General features: G+C 34.4%; 1 protein-coding gene across 22 annotated transcripts; it reads right to left on the bottom strand.

Annotated features, from left to right (window-relative positions):
- Nucleotides 1-451: 451 nt before the first annotated feature.
- LOC130800153 (protein MICRORCHIDIA 6-like) lies at nucleotides 452-15,595 on the bottom strand. 22 transcript variants are annotated; one of them, XM_057663536.1, is made up of 24 exons: nucleotides 15,184-15,595; nucleotides 14,757-14,850; nucleotides 11,862-11,962; nucleotides 9,572-9,638; nucleotides 8,930-9,302; nucleotides 8,762-8,836; nucleotides 8,614-8,648; nucleotides 7,982-8,060; nucleotides 7,798-7,887; nucleotides 7,642-7,717; nucleotides 7,210-7,288; nucleotides 6,664-6,798; nucleotides 5,140-5,238; nucleotides 4,952-5,050; nucleotides 4,730-4,876; nucleotides 3,995-4,084; nucleotides 3,201-3,252; nucleotides 3,012-3,123; nucleotides 2,674-2,888; nucleotides 2,475-2,581; nucleotides 2,258-2,337; nucleotides 2,101-2,143; nucleotides 1,802-1,900; nucleotides 452-845 (listed from the first exon to the last, which is right to left on the bottom strand). In XM_057663536.1, exons 5-24 carry the CDS (start codon nucleotides 9,246-9,248, stop codon nucleotides 834-836), a joined length of 2,043 nt encoding a protein of 680 aa, XP_057519519.1. In that variant the 5' UTR covers nucleotides 9,249-9,302; nucleotides 9,572-9,638; nucleotides 11,862-11,962; nucleotides 14,757-14,850; nucleotides 15,184-15,595; the 3' UTR covers nucleotides 452-833. The 22 variants fall into 22 exon arrangements, with proteins under 22 accessions (XP_057519519.1, XP_057519505.1, XP_057519509.1 ...); XM_057663522.1 differs by having other exon boundaries at nucleotides 452-848; nucleotides 14,977-15,578; XM_057663526.1 differs by having other exon boundaries at nucleotides 452-848; nucleotides 9,572-9,655; nucleotides 15,184-15,578.
- Between the last annotated feature and the right edge of the window lie 1,195 nt (nucleotides 15,596-16,790).

Raw genomic sequence — 16,790 nt, 5'->3', positions numbered from 1 at the left:
CTGCAAACAAAATTTTGTATCTTCTCTATGTTATTTGGAATTGCACCTACTTATGCATTGTAAATTGTAATCAAGTGTTTAATATGGCAATTCATGAGGTTTCTCCATGAATCTATGTTTAATTTTGGAGGAGCCTAGAAGAGGAAGAGATAGATTGAATATAACTTGGATAATAAAAATGAAAATTTAAGATTTCCATGAGTATATGACAATTGATAGGAATTTATGGATGACGAGAATATATGTAGGTAATTACTGGAATTGATGTTTTTAGTTGTAGATTAGCACTCCAATTAAAGATTGATCTGGATAAAGTACATTCTTTGTTAATCATGATCCATCTCATTGATTTAATTTGATTCATATAGCTAAAGTCATATATTGTGATTAAGATTTTGACACTATTGTGGTATATTACTGCTACTTGAACCTTTACAATCTCAACAACTTATTTCAAGCAAAAAACGCGTAGTATACACTAATGATACAAAGTATTACATTGCGTTTTTTTAAAAGGTAAATTGGGTTGCAAAGAATTAGATGTCCCTGCGCCTCGAAAGAACATAATCTAATGTTTACATTGTAATTTACAACGCTCTAGTCGAGATCACGTCTATCCTCCTAGAATTTCTTCTACAATTGAGTAAAAACAGCCTCATCTTTGCAAACTCTCTGTCTATCCGGCATCATTCCCTAAGCTAACTCGCGGCACTAGCCATGAATATCCATTCTGCAGTTAATACCGACGCTTGTTTAGGATCTGCAGAGACAAACAGAAAATACCCTGTGGCCTCGCATCTAGTCAATTGCAAAATGGGTTCATCCTCAATAGCTCAGCAACGTCCCTGCTTTATCAGTGGTGTTCATGAGCTTTAGATAATTCAGATAATAAGTAGATTTTTCCTTGAATGCTATATGGAAATCTATATGAAATTATATGGCTTAGCGACATGAAAAAAAATACACTTCTTCTGACTAAATCATGATAAAACAGGAACAATTCAGCAAATGTAGCATCATTACAAAATTAAAACATCGGAATCCATAGAAGCCGTCATTTGCAATTGTTTCTCTTCACAAAAATAATACTCATGATTTCATTTTTATTTTTATTGTGCCGACGAGGGCACTCATTTTGGCCTTCCTCGATCCAGGATATCTTGCGCTAGAGTGGGCAGGTGAGGCCGTGAGGGAGATTGTGGAACTCAGGAACACCCAACCACCAGCCTAACTCTCAGGGCTTACGATTTATGATTTAGCAGTTGAGAGAAACAGAAGTATATAGGTAGTCACTGAAGTATATAGATACCATTAACTATTTTTTCTTTCTACCTACCATTTTTGACGTAGAAAAACCTTTAGACAATACGACAAGGACTACTCAGTACTCACATTACCATTACCGATGATTCTCATAAGAAAATTTCTAAAATGAACACTTCATACTTTGATTCAACTGACTTTTGATACCGAAGACTTGAACCATCTCCTTTTAGAAACCAGCTACTCATATTAAATTAACTTTTGCCAATGAATAACTGGATAAAAAGCAACCAACTTCGATAGTTACAGTAAATTGCTTAAATCATAAAGTTTTTTTTAGGGGTTGTTAATTTGTGGCTTTTCAAGCGATTAATCCTAGGTAGTTTTCTTAGAAATGTTTTTGAAAACACAAATGGGAAAAACTCTAATAAAAAGAGCAGACACCATCACACTATCAACAAAATTGGTATTTTGTTCTACATGGTAACTATATCTACTCCAGGATAAAAATTAAAAAAAGGGGGCAACAAATGCTTACATTATTTTCAGCCTTGACAACCTCAAGTGCCTCAAGCTCAGCCAACATCCTTTTATACTCTAGCCGTGCCTCTCCGAGCTCGCTTACAAGCCGTGATACCTTCATGGATCATAAAAATCATTATAAGCAAACAACGCAATTCATAATTTTTTATAAGCCATCACTTATCCATCTCCAGATCACTATTCATATTTTGATCTCAGCATTTAGACGTTTTACATGGTGGGCAGAGCAACCTATACAAAGAACTCCACAAAAAAAAATCATAAGGGAGGAAAAATCTGCTTTACTAATCATACCTTGTAGTTAAGCTGTTCTTCAGACCTCTCTAATTCTAAACATCTGGAACATACAATAAGAATAAAAGATCAAATTTAGAGAAAGATAAGTATGCTCAAAGTTGAGCTATTACCTAGCCACCTAAAACTAAACTACTACATTTTTTAGAAAACTAACTTTGCTTTAAGCTTCTTATGATCCTGCCTCACTACCATAGCCTCATGTTGATTCTGTGGCATTGCATCTAGAGCGACGGGCTGGTAAGAGGACGACTCGAGTTAATAGCAACAACAAAAAATTTACCAAATAATTATACATATATAAAAGATGTTTAGCATGAATAGCAGAGTAGACAGCCAGCCAAACGTAAAATGCTAATCTGACAGTCTTAAACCTGAACATCCATCAGGCGTCCAGCACATGGAGCCTTAGGTTCTTCCCGGTTTTGCCTTCTTCCCCTTCCAAGATTAGACAAAAAATCGTCTTGCGTCCTCTTGACTCCTGCAAATAAAAAGACAGTACACAATAGACAAAATTAAACTTAGAAAAAAAAAAACTGCAACCGCATTTAAGAAGAAAAGGGAAAAACTTACCGGACTCCCGATGGGTTCTGTTTCGAGCAGCTAACAGATCTCCAGCAGGTAAACTAAACACAGGATCAGCTCTACCAACTAGTGATCGACTCACTTTTGAACTTGTATCCACACTTATAGATCTTGGAACATTGGAATCAGCATAGGACGACACAAGTGAGGCTACTGGAGCCTTCTTTTTAACCTGATACCCAATAAGTCCACAATGATGATCCCTACAATCAATTCAAAAATGTGCACTGATAAGCAAGTGGTTTATTGGATTCAAAAACAGTTAAAGGCACAAATTAAAATGAAATTGTTCGACATTAAACATCAATGAGCACATAAATGCTTACCAATACTCCCAAGTCATTTCCTTCAACCGAGTTTCAAGCTTTTGGAAGAGTGATGTCCTTTCAAAATCTTGCTTATTATGAGTAGGCTCAATAAAGTTTGTTTCCAATATCCCTAGCAAACAAAACAACTGTGAGAACAAGCACATTTAAGCAAAACTGCAAAGTTGACAAGAGATGGAGATAAAGTACCTACAACCCCTCTTCCTCTACTGTCCAAATAGCTCACAACCTGCCAAAATGGCTGTTAAGAGAAAAAGTAAGCAAGGAGGATCATCATCCTTAAGAAGACTTGCACTCCAGAAGAACAATAAAAACATCTTTAAATATTGTCACATCTTTTAAATACCACACAACATCTCTACAACAATGTATGACATATTAATGAGATACAAGTCCCTTATGTCATGCAGAAGGCATTAAGTACATGCATATAAATATAACCTCCACAATAATGCTCCTTCAACATAAAGCCACATTATTGAACTTCACCAAAGCGATTCTCTCAAAAAAGTTTTAAATGATTTTAAAAAACCCCAACATATCATCATTGGAAAGAAAAACTAACCGTCACTATTAATAATCCAACCATAAATTATGAAAATGCTACTTGAATTCTTCATTTAACCTCAGCTACCATTCACTCTTCAGAGATGATAACCCAACACAGTGGAAACATCAAACATGAAACTTCATTTTTGAAGTACAAGTTCACAGTATTTAATGTAAAGCCACAAGTGTTATCTATGTGGAAGTACAAGCTCACACACCCATTATGTTATTCATTCTTTAGTCACCTTAAGTACCCTTGTGAGAACCTCACCTCTCCAACAATGATATGGGAATTTTTTTTTCCAGTATGTCTTATCGATACTTTGAAACATAGATTACCAAAACATGAAAATGTCACATTAAACAGCCAAATCCATATTTGGACGTACAATCACATACAAACTTGTATCAAATTAAAAGCTTAATGGAGTTACCAGTATTAGACGGTTCTTATGGTAGACATTAAAGCCATGGATATACACATCAGGAGCTTCCTTCAAAAATCCTATTGTTGTCATTATTTCCTGAAAAAAAGCACCAAGCAATGCCATAAAGATGTTCAGATTTAGGGCACAGACATTAATATGAATACAACAGGGGGATGCAACATTTTACAAGGTATCAAACACACTGAACGTGAATCTTTGAGATACTCGTTTAGAAGCTAAGATTAAACAAAAATCCCCTATGCTTTTCTAGACCATAACTCTACAATCTTTGAGAAACATGTTTTTGTTTACAATCTAGAAATTGGAGTGAGAATCATAGTTTGGCCTAGTGGTTGAAGGTTTTTTCTTTCATCATTGTGAAAAGGATTCAATTCTCACCACCTATAGAAAGGATTAATTTCCCTCTCCCCCTTAAAGGAATCTATAGCCTTAGCCACCAATTAGAAAAAAAAGAAAATTGAAGTGACCCATCAAAAACAGTTTTTTTAGTTTTTACCAGCATGGCAGCATAATCTTCTTCAAATTTCAGAACTATAAGACAATGAATTCAAGCATAATCATATTATATCTTACAAAAATGGTCTCTGCTCCACAAAGATTTCACTTCAATGAAATCTCACACTGAAAGATAAAGTCTAACACAAGTAATCAATGTCATTCAGCACCACCAAATAAGATTGATGTAAAGGATGAAAAGCAAATGGAAGTGTTAGAAGTAACCTCTTTCGATCCACCAATTTGAGGTCTATACATGATAAACTCCTGATATTTGAGATCGTGTGCTATAATGTGATGCTCTACAACCTTCCCACGCAATATGATACAGAAATTTTGGGGAATCCGTAGATACAAGATGGACAGGTATACCTGCAGGTAATACCAAAAGAACTTAACCTCTGATACATAAAATAATTTCACAACCATGCAAAAACATATAATTACACGAAGGGAGTAACGATATTGGTTGCCAATGTGCTTTTCGCTTATCAACAATTTTGCATTTACTTTCTTAGCATCATCCGATTTTCGCAGGCGAATATCCTGAGGCCAAATGGCAGATAAATGATCAGGGAAATACATAAAACTAACAATACTTCTGCTAATACAAGTTAAAAGTATGAAGAATAAACCTCGAGATCACTTTCAAAATCAAACTCTAATGTCCCATCATCCGTAAACCACAAATTGAAAATTATAACTTTGGTTCCATGTGCCCCAATGTCTTCGAACTGCCATCAATTTCACGTACAAAAGAAACATAAAATCTCATTAAAGGATAGCCGACAGCTTGACACACAAGACATTATACAGTGCTATACTACACTTGAATTTCATTGTACTTAGCTAGCCATTAAGTAGTTAATCAAATTTGAACAGCAAGTTTTTGAAATGAGGGCTCTACAAGTATCGCTGATCATGATAGGCACATTTCAAATACTCTACAACATTCCATTACCCTATTGAGTTTTTGGAGACAGATGTACGCAACCTTACCCTTGTAATAACTAAGAGGTTGTTTCCAATCGACACTAGCAAAACCATCCGCAAATTCACATAAATAAGAAATACAAACAATAAAAGAAATATCCCTTGGGCTAGAAGCATATCCAAGGACATACTCCCTCTTTCCTTATGAATTAGTTTTCGTTCGTTGCTTTGACTTTGCACCATTTCCCTTTTTGGAAATGTCCCCACCACTTTTTTAATTTTCATCCACACATTTTCGCTCCTTTTACTACTATCCTCACTATTTCAATGTCCCCACCACGTTCTTAACATTTGTACCATTTAAAGGTGTTACAAGAGCGAGCAACATGCAAGCACAACAAGATAGCAAGGAAAATGTTATAGTGAATTTAGGAGCAAAGCACAAACAATGTGTTATACATAGAATAATGAAATGTTTATGAATTAAAATCTCTAACATAAAATGCAAACAAATGGTGTAAGAAGTTAGTACATTCCAATATCAGGCAAACCCAGTTAGATGTAGCCAAAAGGGTTACTAGCCCCTACGCTTCAAATTAGTATTCCATAGAGCAATAACGGAGACCCAACGAATATAGGAAAGGAAATAATAAAATTCAGAAAAAACAAGAGCTCACTGAGGTCAGTAAAGAATTTTTTTATTAAAAATTTAATGTTCAGAAAAATCTCCACAAGAGTGTGGGGCTGAAGAGCATGAAGGTAATGAAAGACCCTTAGCCAGAAAATGAAGAACAATAACCATCCATAGTTGACCACTTAAGAAGGGCATATAGTATAAGCTACAAGAAGACCTAGGACATAAACGTAAAAGTAAAACAAAACAATGGATTCAGCATTTCAGCTTCAATAGAACAAAATTATCTAAGTTCATCATGAGTAAGGTTACTGGATAGAATGGTAATGGGATATCAAGAAACTATAAAGTCAGTCTTGAACTTATCATAACATAACATATACCCACACTCCAGCACAAATTTGAGAGATAAAACAGCAAGCTCAATCCTTTCCAAAGCAGCGACTTCAACTACTTTGATGAATGCTAGAAATACAGCGTCTAGATTCCATATCATTAATCACTGAATCAGGATACTTCTTGGCATAATGATATCTCTAAAAAGGGTAGCAGGTTGCGAGAATAAAGAAATTAGAGAAAGATATATGCTTACCTGCTTCATTAACTCGTTTTCACTTTGATATGGTGACCATTGCAAAATGATGGATAAATTTGACTTGAAATACTCTCCACCATAGCGATGTAGAGGTTCAAAGGTATCAGTTAAGACGTTGTACTCATAATCAACCTAACAAAGCCAATAGTTGAATGATTTAGCATGCATAGTCCATTTCAACCAATAATATTTAAAAAAACACAGGATATAATCATAAAGGCTCACATAAATTAGAACCCACGTAAAGGGATCACTATGCCCACCTATATGAAATTCTAACATTGCTTGATCACACTATGTTAAATAGTATAAAAGTCACAATAAATAATTGAGATGGCAAGGAAAAAACTTCTTGTTTCAAATGCAATTACAGGTGCCAAGTACAATCTATTACCCTGGTTACAAATTCATATCCAGGACATTAACAGCGAATAAACTACTGAAAATGATGCAACTTATGTTGTATTATATCCATAACATCAATAAATAAATAGAAACCAATAGAACATTTTGTACAAAGCATAACCTTTTATCAGTGCTTACCATAGGTACCACTATCCTGTCTAGGCCTGTTCGTGACAAATACGTGTATGACAAGAGACCAATGCTTTGAGTCAATGTCCTGATGATCAAAAAAAATCATAAGACCAGAACAAGAAAAAACATAATAAATCAACTGAAACCAACAAATAAGACCAAAATTCATTGAGAATAACCAGTACAAAAGCTACTTGAGCTTGAGTAGGTCAAATTGATACAATAGAACTTTTTTGTTTCACTATTTGAATTAAAGATTAGCTCATACTTCGTCTTATAAGTAATATAACAATTCATCATAGGAGCAAAATATGTGTGCAAAACACTTTGTGAACCACTGCTACACCAAGTTACAAAATGAGTGAAAACAAGATCAGCTCAGCACCAAATATGATGCAAGAAAAGCAATTCAGATAAGAGACAATTAGTTAAACACACCTGTCGTTCAAATGCCGAGTGAAAACTATAACATCAGCTCCAAGTCGCATGGTGCTGGTTTTGAATCCATTACCGTCTGAAAGTTAAACGGTCAACTATTCCACTAATCGGATATTTAAACAGGAGTAAAACTTCAAAATTATAGGCTCGACTTACATCGCCCAATTGCCGATTTAGATTTTTTGTCCGAAAAACCAAAACTCATACAACGCCGGATTGCCTCTGGATCCATTCCACCACCATCATCTGCCAGAAGTATCAGTTTTAGAAGCTCCCATGAGAAGCATAATAAAAATACATAACATAAAGATGCTTCTTCAAAATAAATTTAACAACACACCTTGAGTCAACAAGGCTGGGGATCCATCCCTTGGATTTGAAATTTTATCTACAATTACAAAAGAGGCTCCATTTTGTATCTATTCAATTAAGCAAAATAGAAAAGACAAAAATAGTTACTTGCAATGTCCTACGTAGCCCAAAGGCTGCTATCAAAACAAAGGATTTGGCCCAAAAGATTGATGGTAAACCACAAACAGAGATTTTATGTATTTGACATCATGGGAATGTTACCAAATTTTAGAAGATCAATTCATGGTCAAAAACACCTTGCAAACTTCTTTAATAGAAAATTGTTCGATATAATCCAAGCATTCTAAGTTTTGATGTGCTAGTCAAGAACAATTATGGCAAGCTTACAAAAATAGTACATAATGTTATGGCCGCCACTATGAACAATAAAAAGCCTTTCAAATTATCATTTATCAAATGCAAAATAAATAGATCATAAGATGATTACATTGGGTGATAATGATAAAAAGTAATAACCAAAAAATGTAACTACTATTTCCATTTTGCGAATATAAAAAATTACAACTCGTTTTATATTAACTTGTAGAAACTTCAAACTAATCAAACTTATAAGTCTACGACAGCCCAACTCAAAACATTTACAGTATTTGGCAAACTAACCTCATCCATTGCATTGTCAAGAAGTTCTGCAACAGCTACACAAAAGCCAACAAAAAAATTAGAGATTGTGAAAGAAAATTCAGCATCAACTATATTCCTACATAAAAATGAATCAAAACATTTGACAATTGAAATCCACAAAATGAACCTCCAAAAGCCCACTTATGTGAAGTTGCATTTGAGTGGAGAAACTTTGGGTGAACATGCAAGTGATTTTGCCTACCTGTAAGAGAATGATAGATGATATCAGGGACCTTAATATTGTATTGCAAATTCATAAAGCTTTTATCTATATGTAAAACTTTTATTGACTAACTTTGAACATGAGATTTAGACTTCAGCGCATCTTCATAGTTTCCAGCTTTCCAGAATTGTCGACATATTGGTGCCGGACATATAGGTGATGAAGAGAAATTTGTATCTTCAATAGGAGTTTGTGTTGTTTCTAATATATTGGCCTCTTCATTGTGTTCAATGCTTAATGCATTTGATATATCATTGTTAGATACTTCTGCTCCAAGTTGGACATCCCACCCAGGAGGGGCCAAATAAGATGAGTGGTTATCTCCGTTTTGGATAAAAGATCCATTTAATCCGCGTTCTGACTTCACATGACTAAGATCAACTTCTTCCATTTTCACCACTGTATTTCACGTCTTACGCTAAATCATAGAATGAGGACATGGAACCTAAATCAAGTACACCATAAATATCTTCATTTAATTTTGTATTTGTATTATAAAAAAATATGCGGTAAAACACATTGAATACTAATTGACTAGTTCTTCGCTTAGTTCCTCCCTTTTTATGTAGATCTCAGGAAGAGACTAACTTGTTGACTTATACAATGGACCAAAATCAAAAAGTTAAGCAAATTTATATAACAAAAGGTAAAAATTTGAAATAGATAAGATTAATTATAAAAATAAAGCACAAAATAAGAACAAAATCAGCTTACTTCCAAATGTAAGTGCCTCCAGCCCCAGAGCTCAGGTTCGGTGCTGTTTGCTGTTTGCAGTTAGTAGCTGCGAACAGAGGCAAACTGGTCAAAAAAAGTCAACCAAACTGTTCTCAACCTGGTCAAACAGGGTCAACTCCCTGTTCACAGTTACTAACTGCGAACAAGAGGTTGACTCTGTTTGACCAGGCTCCTCTGTTCGCACTTAGAAAGAAGTTGTTGCATTTAGGGACATACATGTTCGCACTTACTAACTGCGAATAGGTGATTTGGTCAAAAAAAAGTCAACCCTGTTCGCAGTTAGTAAGTTCGAACAGCTTCTTTGGCTTTTTTTTGAATCAAACCACTTGTTCGCAGTTAGTAAATGCGAACAGACCCATACCTCATGTTTGGGATTTAGGCGCTTATATTTGAAAATAAGTTGATTTTGCTCTTATTTGAAGCTTTTTTTTATAATTAATCTTATTCCTTTCAAATTTGCACAAAAGGTGAGAGTGAGATGTGAATATATCCGCAATAAGACCACAAAGCTTGGAACCCATAAAGACTTCTCAGACTTATACATGGCCCAAAAATGTAAAAGGCAAAACCTACTCCCATCACTAACATCCCTCCATAAAGATACGCCATCATGAAGTGTTTCTTAGCTCTATAACAAACAAATACATGTACAAAAAATAGCTTTTCAAATATCTAGAGCATAACATATGAACAGCTAAAGTTTTACTTGGTTTATTTGAGACTAGCACACCACAAGTATTTAGATCATTGAAACTACCTATTCAAATCAACGTTTTACCTTCTTTAGCCCCCCCAATCTTCTAATTAAAAGTGGACATATGGAAACAGTATGAGTTAGAACTTCTAAATGTGGCCATATAAAAGATATGATTGAACAATAAAGAAAGTCCACCATTATCTCATCGGAAATGTAACTCTAAGGTAATGCAACAAGTGTAATAACTCAAAAAGATCCTCCATCCACCAAGGAGAAAATCAAGATATAAAGCTATGGCAACTTCAGCAAGAATAAAGATGAGGAAACGATGTGACATCCCATCCCCAAAAAATCTTTAAGAAAAACACAAAAAAAATACCTCATGCATATATTGGAATCTATTCTACCAAAGAAAAAACTCTCAAAAAAGCTTGTATAAAAACATATGTACTCCAAGTACCCTACAACATGGTAGCAAGTTCAACTATTGCATCAAAGTGATTCTCACACAACTAGTTACCTAAAGTCTTACGTTACTGTAAATATGTAGTAAAACTCCAACTTGTAATCTCTCAAGTCTTAAGTATGCCTAGCCCATTGAAAGCAGTTTAAAAAAGAATGTAAAGGAAAGCTTCAAAAAGTGCAAAGAATAGAATAATGACAAATGTGACTACGTATCAAAAGCAAATCAAAAGAGAAATAAGCCCTCTTGTGTAGGTTATAGTCCTATCAACCAAGCATCTTACAAACCTCTTCAATAATCAAACCCACATCTCTCAATATACCTTTTAAAAAGTCCAAGGTGGTCCCTATGGCTACAACTTACAAACCTATTCATTAGCCGTCAAGTTTACAAATTTTGCACTTTTTAATTTATGTCCTATGTTTCATTATACTTGCTACACTTTCCTTATTTAACCGTTTTAAATTACATACTACATTACGATTTTTGGCATAGAATAACTATGTAAATAACTATTTTACGCCATTTTTTTTTTCTTATTCATACTTCATTAACTTTTACACATATCTCTTTAGAGATTATAATGGTCTTTATAACACAAAAATATCAATTTCTTAATTCTTGTGCAAAAGCTTGTGTAGCGGGTAAAACAGAACGAAGAAAGTATATTTTAAACACAAATTCTTGTGAGAGACGGTCTTTTTAAAAGACCATCTCTAATTGGACTAGGCCAAAAAGGAAAATATAGAGTAAGTTTTTCGGTAAGCATTAAGAATATTGTAAGTAAGCATTTAGAATATTGTAAGTACTTAAATACTTACTCGGTGGGCAAAATATATTGTAAGTAAGCATTAAAGATGTTGTAAGTATGCATTAAGGATATGATAAGTAGGCTAGTAAGCTAAGTTTCTCGGTAGACATTAAAAATATTATAAGTAGGCATTTTAAGTACTTTTTCAGTGGGCATCAAGTATATTGTAAGTAGGCATTAAGGTTAAATAAGTGGACATTAAGGTTTAATGGGATGGGCCTGAGAGACGTCTCTCAAAGAGACGGTCTCTTAGGAGACCGGCTGTATTTTAGAAAAAGGCCTAAATATTTAAACTCACCTTGGGCCACCAAGTTCTCAAACGGTTTGGATGCCCTTATCCTCTCCTTCCTAGCACAAAAACCATCAACAATTCCACATATTTCCCCAAAAAAGCATCCCCTACACAATATAAAAGATCTTCTTACTTTGAATCACAAGGGAGGTCAAAAACAACATCCAAGAACCCAAGATCATTTGACATGGTTACAACCCCGTTTGACCTATTTAAATTAGAACCATATTGTCAAAATTAGGTTGTATCGTATCTAATTAAACAAATCGCCAAATTTTTAAATCCGACTCTCTTCCTAACTCAATTTTTAGATAATCGATAAAACACAACATCATCTTAAACTAATTTTACTAAAATTAGGATCAATTCGAGTTGCGGAACAAGTTTGAAAGTAAAATTTACCAATTTTCAAAACCTAAGGTCAGATCGATAAGATTTTGGTTTGAGTTTTCTTGTGTCGCAAAACGATTCAATCTAGATCAAGGTACAATTTAGGGTCAATTATTAAATAAAAAATCCCTAAATACTTTAGATTTTAGAATTAGAAAAATAAAACCAAAAAAGTCTTTTGAATAAAAAAGAATAAAAGAAAATAAAGAGAAAGTGTAAAAGTGAATAAAAAATAAAAGACAAATAAAATTAGAAAAAGAAGGAGAAAAAAATAGGAATATATTAGTACATTTATGTCGATAACAAGATAGAAAATAGATAAGGGAGAAAAATCTAACTCTTTTTTTAATAACTCGGGTATCTGGAGCAGTTTACGTGCACAAATTATTCACAAGGGCCTGAAGATAATGACCAAGAAAACCTCTAGTCGCCCTAATGGGACTCGAACTTGTGACCATTGTTACCTGGACTGGAACGACATTTGGTTTTGAACGGGGAACGAGACCGAGAACAAGGAATGCAACTTAGATTGACTCGGGAACGATTGGGTACAAGATAAATTATGTATATTATTTTCAAGGTTTCATCTCGTTTTTCCTCCTTTTTTTTCTTTAATTTGTAAATGAAGGTAAAAATGCCCTACAAAAAAAGGTATTCTACACCGGGACGTCACCTTGAGCGTTTGGGTCGCGTTTCGTGGTGATTAAGGACGAACGTTCCCGAATCATGGAATGTGACTACGTTCCACGTTCCATGTTAACTATGCATGTGACCTCTAGATATAATCGAAGAGCTCAACCACTTGAGCTACCCCTCAGGGTTTCTACATTAGTATGTCTTCCTTTGCTTCAACTTTCTCTTGTTTGTCTCCATCTTCTTCATATTCTTTTCCTCTTTTCTCTCTTCAATAACTTCCTTAATCTAGAAATCAAATTTCCCATTTGATTTTCTTGGGTTGCCATATAACCGATTTGGATTGCCATTGACCCGAAAATGGGGCTAATCAACTCGAATTGCAATTCGCTACACACCTAGGTGAAGGTCTCTGGAATATCAGGAATCCCACATCGATTGATATAATAGGTAACGAACCCAACCGCTTGACCAATCCCTAGGCAACCACATGCCTCGCAAGCACTAGATGTCTACAACATGTGTAGTAGAGCCTTCGCATCAGCAAGTCGTCATGGATACTGCTAAATGAAAAAAGCCTACTCATCGCTCAAGTAAGGTTGCCTCCATGCTCATCGCTCAAGTAAGGTTGCCTCCATGGACTCTGTATTTAGGTGGAAACCCTAGGATGGATTTTGAATGACAAGGGTAGTCACTCTATTACATGTGCCCATTAGGCTAGGGGGCAATATTGTTGTCTACAACCATCACGATCTCCGTAAAGAGGTTGTTATGAGATTTTTCTCTTACCCTAATGAACGCTATGTGCACTATGATACTTTTTATTTTGAAGAAACATTAGTTCTTTTGTAATTTCATGTTGTTTATGCTTTATATTCGTTATACATTGATTATATGTTATTTTTATGCTCAAATTTCACACAAAAATTAAATAATACATACTTTTTGGGCAAACTTAGTGAAAAATAAGGGTAACTAGATAAAATTAGATCAAAAAATTATCTTAAAGATATACAAAACCCTTTGCATTGAACACGAAATCCGTTTCAAGATCGTTACCGCAAGTCCGCAACCGTGATCGAAATTATATTGTGCACTATGTATGTTATATAAAAGCAATAGATCTAGCTTTATGTCTTTTCTTTTTTGCCCCTCATTCACATTATCTAAGACACAACTTTGACCACTAATATATTAATCATGTATCAATTATAATTGAAACAAAATATGATAAATTATGAATGCCAAAATTAAGTGAGTACTCAAGATTTATACTCCCTTCGAATCAATTTAGTTATCCCATTTCCTTATTTAGCAAAGTCTTTTTAGTTGTCTCATTTCTATTTTTGTCAATCTTTTTTTACCTAAATATCCTTAGTTCACACAAGTAATTATGAACATACCCCCATATACCTTACTTACCCAACTATCCTTCACTACTTACCCTTTACTACTTATTCTTTTTAATGGACCCCACACCATCCTTAACCGTGCCCAAGCAAATGGGACATCTAAATTGGTTCGGAAGGAGTATAATTAAGAGAATAACAAATGAAAAATGGTTTTCAAATGACTTAAAAGATTTTGAAAATATAAGCAAATCAAAAAGTATCCAAAAAATTAATCAAAAGAGAGAGACAAAAGTCACAAAAAATTAAAGCATAAACCTTTAAACCTATTTGTGCTAAAAGAAGAACGTCTCTTACATGAGACCTTCTCACCATGAAACAAATTAATAAAAGAGGTTCATTAGGCTAAAAATTTTCATTATTGGGTTATTAAACACAACTATAGAGAGCACGTCTCACAGTGAGACCGTCTCGTACAAAAATTTGTGAAAGAAAAAATATGAAACTACAGATCTAGCAATTTACTTACAACTCCAAGTAAATCTACCAAGCTACAAAAATAGTAAGATCCAACCAAGTACCAATTGATCAAGATCAACAACTTCAAACACAATAAAGCAAATCTGCAAGATCACACAGATATTAAGTCAAAAACAGCATAAACCCACAAATTAGCACTTCTGCTGCTCTCAAATCAAATTGCAAAACATATTTGTAGTACACAAATTCAAAAAATCACAAACCCTAACCTCTTATAGAAACTTCTCCAAAAAAACAAAATTTGGAAATTTTCCTTATTAAGCCCTAAGAGAGAGAAAATTTGATTTTATATAACCTCTCAAAGGTCACGTGACAAACACTAAAAAGCAACTTAAGGCACGTGACAGGATAAAGACAGTTGTTACATAGACCGATACAGCTGTTCTTCGAAAAATAAAGCGAAAAATATAACTTACTTTTGAAATCTCGGGGATAGGAGAAGTACCGGAGGAATTTGGAGCTGGTACTTGGGCGGTGGAGTTTTCTTCTAAAGCCCGGGTGTGAGAGGGATGGTTATCAATTGAGAGTGGTGATGTGGCGTCTGTGAGGAGGAAGCGAGGCTGCCATGGAGGTGGCGTGTTTGGCGGCAGCCTTAGAGCTGCTGCTGGGCTGCTAAGCGTGTGGATGGGGTGGCGCAAAGATGATGTTGTTCTGTGCGTGTGAGAGAAAGAGGAAAGGAGTGGCGCATTTGGCTGGGGCAGCCGCTGCCACTGTTAGTGGTGGTGGTAGCGGTTGTTGCCCTTGTTGGTGTTGTGATTAGTTGAGAGGAACCAATGTCTAACTCTTATTGTGGTTACCCTTGAAAAGAGAGGGAGAGTTCATTTGTACTCATTGTGAAATTTTCATAAAAAAATATTTTAAAAAATTTTAAAAACATTAAATAATAAATATTATTTTATTGAATAATAATTTTATGAAGGAAAAATAAAGACCATAAATATTAAAAAATATTAAAAAAATTAAAAAGCAAAAAATATAAGGTTTGTACGAAACATATGAGGACCATCTATAAGTAATATAAAAATTTTTTAACGAAGTTAATGGAAAATATGTGAGAAACTGAGAACCATAAATTTATTAATTATTAAAATATTAAAATGGGGTTGAATAAGGTTATGTTTGTCCCAAATTTATAATATAAATAAAAAGATTCTTTATAAGAATAACAAATAAAACATTTAAAAATATAAAATTAAAACTTCTTTTAGGAACGGATGGAGTACGCAATAGCCCATAGTGGTATTTTTTTAAAAAGATAAAATAGAGTCAGAGTCTTCTATATAGTATCCCGCATAATTCATGATCCAAAAGGAGGTTCTCAAGCAGATCATACTCGTGCCCCCTCCAATAAGAAAATAAGGAGAAATTTGTGCACTCAGATTATTCCCAAAAAGATAGGTTACTGCAAAGATGTTATGATTATCGGTGATTTCCACCAAGTAATCAAAACATGTTAAGAAAATCAATCATATTAGTTAGTGAAGTTAGAAGAGGACATGTCACACATTTGTGATTGGTTGTTTGGGAACTACACAAGTATACTAGTACATTGTACCAAGTGTTAGGGTGTTTGGGTGAAGCAAATCTTGGGCACCAAAGTTAGAATTCAGACCAAGGAAAAGTGTAAGAGTAATTGGACAAATGGGGACCATGGGGTACTTGGAAAAAGGCAAGAAAATGGCTCAAAAGTTGCTGCCCTTATGCTATACACTGCTGTTGTCCTTCATTTTGTCAATTTTTGCGTTCTGTTGGGTATGCTAGGTTGTTGCCCCCTCCTTGTGGTTTCTTCTCATATAATACTCTTCTACATGTTAAGTTATTAATGCACCAAAGTCTTATGCATATAGCATCCTTCTAGCTTATGTTTTCTCTCTAATTAGCTCCTCTCTTTTTTACATTAAACCTCCATTTGTAATTCCTCTTTAGTTTATATTTCTCATTTAAACACATTAATATTAATCTTATACTAGATGGTGGATGTATCCATGATTGGTAAACCACCGTAAATCTTTGTCTTGATTAT

This window comes from Amaranthus tricolor, chromosome 14, assembly GCF_026212465.1.
Source record: "Amaranthus tricolor cultivar Red isolate AtriRed21 chromosome 14, ASM2621246v1, whole genome shotgun sequence".
NCBI classification, from domain to species: Eukaryota; Viridiplantae; Streptophyta; class Magnoliopsida; order Caryophyllales; family Amaranthaceae; genus Amaranthus; species Amaranthus tricolor.
This window is presented reverse-complemented; position numbering and strand designations above follow the sequence as displayed.